General features: G+C 38.7%; 1 protein-coding gene across 5 annotated transcripts in view; it reads left to right on the top strand.

Annotated features, from left to right (window-relative positions):
- The first annotated feature begins 46 nt into the window (after positions 1 to 46).
- PIBF1 (progesterone immunomodulatory binding factor 1) overlaps positions 47 to 7,852 on the top strand; it is a 196,630-nt gene continuing 188,824 nt past the window's right edge. For 2 of the 5 annotated variants that reach the window (XM_045080635.1, XM_013047140.2), the window contains exons 1-2: positions 48 to 275; positions 1,322 to 1,624. In XM_045080635.1, coding sequence (XP_044936570.1) covers positions 1,373 to 1,624 — 252 coding nt within the window. In that variant the 5' untranslated portion in view covers positions 48 to 275; positions 1,322 to 1,372. Of the gene's footprint in view, positions 276 to 1,321; positions 1,625 to 7,852 lie in introns of all 5 variants that reach the window. The other 3 variants (XR_006606963.1, XM_004775066.3, XM_004775067.3) reach the window with 2 other exon arrangements.

Below are 7,852 nucleotides of genomic sequence, written 5' to 3'. Positions count from 1 at the left end.
CTCGACTACAACTTCCAGCATGCACTGCTTCCCGCGTTGGGGTGGATCCAGGCTGAGTTCCGGCGGCGAGGGCGCTTGCGCGCAGTCTCTTCCTTGGTCCTCCTAGGGGCGCGGGAGTAGTTGTCTTGGTTACGGGTCTTAACGGTCCCCAATCTGAAATTCCTTCTGGAGGAGCTGCAACCTGAGTTTCTGTGTGGGGGACACTTTCAGCTCCTTGAAGAGGCGGCGGTAGTGGCTGGTCCAGCCTTGGACGTGGAGTAGTTGAATCTTTCCAGGTAGCTCGCGCCTATCCCTTCCTTTCAACGCGGGGCAGGGAATCATCCTACATTGCCAAGTTTGGCTTTTCTTCTTCGCTCCGCACATAGGGGCTTGCCCCAGCCCCCGATCCTTTATAACCAAGATGTTGCCTCTCTCAGATTTCACCTTTCTTTACCCTTTTTCCCTTTAGGAGGGATGCTGTTTGCCCTCCACACGCTTTTCTAATCATTTAGTTTAGAAAAGCTGATGTCTGCAATACCGTATATAATTTATTATGTCACGTAGTGTTGAAACGAGAATTGCTAAAATTCTTGTCGAAGGGTAAGAAGTTCGATTTAGAATACTTGAGTTTATCTTTTCTACGTTCCTGTGCTCATTTTCTCTGGAAGTCTATTAGAATGTTTTTGTCTCACTGTTTCCCTTTTTAAAACATCGTAAGTGACGCCTCATTGCCTGCAGAATAAATTGCGAACACATTTTGACATTCAAAGCTCTCGCGGTCTTGATTATTAAAGTTATATGGGTGTTTGGGTATGGGAGATAGGGCGAGTCCTACTCAATATCACAAAGGCTTGGCGCTAGCAAGGCTATCATTATCTTCTGCTATTGTGCATTTTCGCCACTTCTGTACCAACATTACTTCTTGCATGCTTTTCTCTTGTTGCTGCTCTAAATCCTTCAAGATTCTACATAGACATGACATTCTCCTGATCAACTCAGTAGTGATTTCCCTAACCTTGAACACGTGCTGCTTTTATTAGTAGCTTTCCTGGATACTACTGACTGGAGCTTTTATCCTTAATCTCGAACATTTCTTTATTTCTTACAAGTAAGATTCCTGTCCTCAGGAACCGGGCTTTTTATTCATCAAGAGCAAATTCATAGTAGGATTTAATGAGCTTGGCTTAATATGTTTGATTTGAGCAGTAATTTACTAATCTGTCCTAGATGAGGGGTCCTCTAGATTGTCTAATAACTACTGAGGCATTCATTAGTATCTCTTTAATATACTTAAGCTTTCCATAGAGAATGTTTGAATACATTTAATATTTTTAACCCGCAGAAAATTGAAATTGAATTGGAGAAGAAAACTGAGCCATAAAAAAAAAAAAAAATGTCTCGAAAAATTGCCAGGGCATCAAAAAAAGTGAACATCTCTAGCTCTCTGGAATCTGAAGATATTAGTTTAGAAACAACAGTTCCTACAGATGATATTTCATCATCAGAAGAGCGAGATGGTAAAATCAAAATCACCCAGCAACTAATCGAACGCAAGGAATTACTTCATAATATTCAGTTACTGAAAATAGAGCTGTCCCAGAAAAATATGATGATAGACAACTTGAAAGTGGATTATCTTACGAAGGTAAGATTAAGTGTAATTTTTGTTACCTTTATGCGTTATTGTCTTCAAACTGAAGATAAATAAAATTTTATGTATGTAATCTGAACTCGAAATGATACATTTATCATTTCAAAAAGAAAATTGTATTTTCTTGGATAGTTAAAAAAAACTTTTTAGAAGGAGAGGGAGAGTGAATTATACTTCTGGGTATTAAATAAAATATCTTGAAAGGGGATGATTTGAAGTTGGGACAAGGATGAATTGCTTCTGTAGGCCCAATTTTTAAAATATAGCATGGGTGAGGTATATCTTTTTAGGTGTCTTTTTCTAGCCAAGATGTTTTCTGCTTCATTGGGAATTACTCTTGTTATGACTAATTTGATAGGGAGAATCAAGATCATAATTATATTATTGAGTTAGTGTAGGCCTCTGCCCTGGAGATTCAGTGTCTTTGGTATCTCTGCCAAATAGGAAGGAATGTCCTGGTCCTTGGTTTTTTGTTTTGTTTTGTTTTGTCTGTTTTTGCCTTGTGTGGTTATACTTAAGAGTATTTTATATAAGATCTGGTAGAGTCACTAACTCTGAGAAATTTATAGTGATTTCAGAAAGACAGGAGACAAGGGGTGCTTGGGTGGCCGAGTCAGTTGAGTGGTTAAGTGTCTGCCTTAGGCTCAGGTCATGATCCCAGCATCCTTCCCTGCTCGGTGGGGAGACTGCCTCTTCTCTGTCTGCCTGCCGCTCCTCCTGCTTGGGCACAACTCTCTCTGTCTGTGAAATAAACAAATAAAATCTTAAAAAAAAAGAGAGAGAGAGAGAGAACAGGAGACACTTCTTAACTCTTACTACTTCTGTCTCTGAGAAATTTTTTTCTTTCCAATACTAGATTCTCCACTTTTGCTCTTGATCCCACCTCTTCCAACCCCTGCCTTTTGTTGTTTCAGTTATACTTTCTCTCTTAAGTCAGTCTCCTATTTTAGCTTTTGCCAGTCATAGAAATATACTTTACTATTTTGCCACTAGAAGAAAATCATTGACCATGTCTCTCTAAGAAAATGAAGTGTCCTAAGTCCTAAGTGTTCAAGGTCTTAATGAAGTAAAGAAATAATTTGGATAAAGTTATTAGAAATATTAATGGTTAACATTTATTGAATGCTTACAGCTAGACACTGTTCCATGAGCTTTTCATGTGTTCTCACATTAAACTTCACAACAACTCTGTGAAGTATAAGTGCTTTTAGTGGGATTTTCTCTACCCTTTAACATTGAATGAATCAATAGAAGTAAGAGTAGTTCCTGACATTTAGTAAGCACACAATATGAATTATCGCTGCTGCTGTCTACTAAAATATTATCCTTATTTTTCATTCCTTTTATTCTCTGTGCCTTATATACGTGTTCATAGGACTACCTGACTTTGTTGTGGTATTTGTCCCACTCAGCAGACTGTGAGGTTCATGAGGGTTTCTTTGTGGTTATACTTCTTGTATCTCCAGCACTCAGGACAGTTCCTGGCACATTGTAAGTGCTCAAATACCTTAAATAAGGGACTGAACCATATTTTGCTCTTGATGAAACAAAATCACAAGTGGTTAATAGCATACCAAGGCCATTTAGATGGGAGTGATGGAGCCAGGTAGGATTCAGACTGAGAGATCTGAAGCCCATACTCTACGCAAGTGAAATTGAAACGTTTGTGTGAGTTGCCCTAAGAATAGGAAGTGTTTTTTCTTACTGTGCCATATTCTCAAACTCTATATATCATAACGTGGATGGTTTTTTAAAAATTTTTATTTAAATTCAATTTAATTAACAAATATTATTAGTTTCAGAGGTAGAATTTAGTGATTCATCAGTTGCATATAACAGCCAGTGCTCATTACTTCAGTGCCCTCCTTAATGTCCATCACCCACTTACTGCATCCCCTACCTACCTTGCCTTTAGCAATGCTTAGTTTCCTATAGTTAGAGTCTCTTATGGTTTGCCTCCCTCTCTGTTTTTGTCTTATTTTATTTTTCTCTCCCTTCCCTTATGATCCTCTGTTTTGTTTCTTAAATTCCACATATAAGTGAAATCATTTGATAATTTTCTTCTCTGATGGACTTGTTTCACTTAGTATAATAATTACCCTGTAGTTCTACCCACATCATTGCAAATGACAAGATTTCATTTTTTGATGGCCCAGTAATATTCCATCATATATATGTGCTACATCTGACATTATTAAAAATAAATTTCCCTCACTAGACTATAGATAATAAAAGTCACAGGAAGAGTAGATTTCTGCTGACTATAAATCTATTCTTGCAATTAACATTTAAATGGCTTGATTTAAGTTAATGAGCTTCCTATCATTGGAAGCATTAAAGTCGTCCTGATTGATCAAGTGTCATGATTTAGGTATTTTTGCTGTGGAAAGTGGCTGAACCAGCTGTGCAGTGTTCTGGACATGAAGTTCAGCTGCTAGGACCAGAGGCTTAGAAGGTGGTGGCTGCTTGTGTAACACAGGAGAAGGATTTTGTTTCTCTGGTTTAATGGAAATCTGAAAGTAGGTAATTTAGATTTGGGGTGGTTACTCCTTGATATTGTTAGAAACCCAGGCCCCTTTTAACCTTCTGCACACAGTTGTTTTAAGCATGTGCTTTTCACCTCAAAGTCACAGATGGCTGATCTCCCTCCAGTATTGTATCAATATTACAGGCAAAGATAAGTAGAACAGTAATGGGAAAATGGAGCACATGCCAAAGTACTCATTCTCTCTTTTTTTTTTTTAAAGACTTTATTTATTTATTTAAGATATTACTTGTTTATTTATTTGAAGGAGAGAGTAAGCCTGTGCTACAAGGTGGAGGGCCAGAGGGGGAAGGAGCGCAAGACAAGAGAGAATCTGAAGCAGACTACCAGCTAAACACACAGCTCCATGCGGGGCTAGATCTCCCTATCACGAGATCCAGACCTGGGCCAACACCAAGAGTCAGGCTCTTAACCAGAGGAGCCACCCAGAAGCCCCATGACTCATTCCCTTTTAAAAAGCTTTCCCAGGGGACGCCTGGGTGGCTCAGTTGGTTGGGCGGCTCAGGTCATGATCCCGGTGTCCTGGGATCGAGTCCCACATCGGGCTCCTTGCTCGGCGGGGAGCCTGCTTCTCCCTCTGCCTCTGCCTGCCATTCTGTCTGCCTGTGCTCGCTCGCTCTCCCTCTCTCTGACAAATGAATAAATAAAATCTTTAAACAACAACAAAAAAGCTTTCCCAGAAGTTCAAGCCAGTGACCTCAATAAACTACAACTATATAGCATGAGCACTCTAGCTGCAAGGAGTGGGAAGGGAAGCTGAGAAATGTATATATTTAACTGGATACATTATTGTCACTTCAGAGTTACATTAGAAAGAAGAGAAGAGTTGGGTGTTGGCAGACAAGTAGCAGGTTTTTTTCCTATTCATCACAGTCTTTTTAAGTTAGGAAGTCTGTGAACCTATGAAATCTAAGGTCTTTTCCACAACAGCATGGTGGCAATACAATTTTCACATTTGTTAAAGTTTATTAGTAATGTTAGAGTTTTTTACTGTGAATGTCTTGATCCATGTTGATTTGATTTCGCCATATTTAAAAATAAGAACACATTTCTCCAAGGGAACTCAAAAGCGTTGAGTCCCACTTCCCTCTTGCTCACTGAGAGAATTTAACAGGTTAACAGCTTAGGCCAAGCGTCCTGATTGTAGAGAATTGTTAGCTTTCCATTTTTACCCCTGCCCATCGATGCCTAAATCTCCTTCCTTGCTTTACTTCTTCATTCCTTTCCTCTTCAGTCTTCATGCCTGTTAATTTTTAAATGCCAGAAAGTCTTTTTATCTTTCGCTTGAGATCTATTGGTTCCTTATTACTGAAGTAAATAGAGGGGTGCATCTTCCCAGCTTGATTATCTCTGAGTTAAGGAGCCTAAGTTAGAAGCCAGTTCAAATTGTGAAAGTTGTAACCCTGGAAAGAGTAGAAGTTTCTGTCCTTTTGGTAAGAGCATTCTTGAGATGCAAAATAATAATTATGAGGAATGTGGTTGTCTTTTGTTGATTTAAGACATTTATTGAAGCATGTTGCTGGGAATATAACTGGATATGGCAGGGTCCCTTTTTTATGTAGATGAACTTCAACTGAGATTTATGATCCCAAAACAAATCTTCAAGATCTTCAAGGTCATGTGACACAGCATCACTTAGCAATGGGATTTTTCTACTTTAGATAAGGAGTCAGCAAATTTTTTCTCTAAAGACCCAGACAGTAAAGATTTTATGCTTTGCAGGAAACATGTGGCCTATCACATATTCTTTGTTTTTTTAACCCTTTACAAACACAAAATCTATTTGCTTATGGCCTGTAGAGGAACAGGATGTAGGCTTGATTTGGCCCATTGCCATTGTTTATTATCCCTTGCTTTAGACTGTGTAATCAGAGAAGCCCACTAGCAGATTTTAGGCAATTAGAGTTACATGTTCTAGTATTTGTATTCAAAATGGCACTGAAGTAATAGACCAAGGACAGATAAGGTAGAAGTAGAAGACAGTTAATTAGGTTATTGTCTTATGTAAGACCTAAGTTTTTGGCTTCACCTACTGGAGCCATTTATTGAGAAATGGAAGGCTGGGAGAAGACTGATCTGGGAGGTAAGATGTAAGTTATGCTTTGAACATGTCAAATTTTAGATTCCTATTAGACTCCTAAATGGAATTGTCAGAGTTTAGGGGTGAGTCTATGACTCTGTATGTGTGTTTGAATGTGTCTGTGTGGTGTGGTGCATATAGATGGCACTAAAAGCTATAAGATTAGATGACATTATCTAGTGAGAGCAGAAGGCCCCAAACCACATGAAGTGGAGTCCAACATTAATAAATAGAATAGAGGAAGAGCCTGAGAAGCCTACAAGTGGCCAGTGGGTTAGGAGGAAAACCGAAGAAAAATAACATGGAATCCAAAATAGGATAGAGTCGTCTACTGTGTCAAATCATGCTGTCAAGTTAGATAAATATGCTGAAATTACGAGTGGACTGAGTATTAAAAGAGGTGATGCAGAATACTTTTACTAGAATATTACGGGAAAAAATATTGAAGTTTTGCTCTGATGGTGAGCAGAGAAATGGTACATTAGCAAAGGGAGTGGTTCGTGATCAAGGGAGTATTGTTTGTTAGTCTTTTCAGTGGTTGATAGAAGTAGTTTACTTAATGATAGGAATGATCCAGTAGAGACGGGGAATTTATTGATGTAAGAGGAATCCACTTGAATGTATTAAAGATTGGCTGTTAAATTTTAAAAGATGAGTAAGAATTACCTGGGTTGAAAGGAAAAGAAAAGAATTTTTTAATTAGACTAAGAACAAAACCCAAGTCCATGGGGGCTTAAGAGAGACCACATCATATTTGAAGAATAGCAAACACTTATTTTTCCTGGAACAGAGTATTCTTTTAAGCTAGCGACCAGAGAAGGAAGGAGCTGGCAAGGGCCAGATCAAGAAGTACTGGTACATTATGCCATGAAGTTCAAATTTATTTTGAAAACAGTGAAGATCCTCTGAAGGATTTAAAACTGGGGAAATAAATTTTTGATAACATTTTTTTAAAAGGAAATTAAGGAAGATAAATTTGGAGGTTGACAAAACTGCACACAAGGAAACAACTCTGGTGAGAGATGGTAGGGGTCTAACTGAAGACTTATCAGTGGATCACAAAGGGGATGGAGCCATTTTGACAGCTATTTATGAAGTGGACTTGACAACAACAACCACAACAAAATGGTGTCTGATCAGAATAAGCTCTGAGGGAGAAGTGGACATCAACCATGACTTGGGTATTTTTTGCGTCAGAGACTAGGGAGGTGCAAGGAGCATACGATTAGGTGAGGCTGAGGGCTAGTGTTTCTTGGACATTTGTGACATCACTCATGGAGTAGTCATTTGCAGATGTATGGATCAAGAGGACAAACGCAGGGTCTAACAAGGAAGTAATTACCTGAGTAAGGCACCAAAATAAAATCCCAGTTGTTAGTGGGCTTCTCAGTGAGTGGGCTATGAGGAAAAGCAGTCTTAATGACAGCCTGGCAAAAAACCCTTGTATGTGGCAGCAGTTTAAACCATTTGTATGAACAGACTGTAATTTGTTAATACAACCATTGCAGAGGAACCATATCCATTTTAACCCGTTGCTTTTAAGCGCTTTCTTTTTTTTTATTTAACGTTTAGTATTTTTCAGACATCTTGTAGTGAT

The sequence above is a fragment of the Mustela putorius genome, unplaced genomic scaffold, assembly GCF_011764305.1.
Source record: "Mustela putorius furo isolate JIRA1106 unplaced genomic scaffold, ASM1176430v1.1 tig00000480_pilon_pilon_pilon, whole genome shotgun sequence".
Taxonomy (NCBI): domain Eukaryota; kingdom Metazoa; phylum Chordata; class Mammalia; order Carnivora; family Mustelidae; genus Mustela; species Mustela putorius.
Note: the sequence above shows the minus strand (reverse complement) of the source record. Positions and strands in the feature narration are given on the sequence as shown.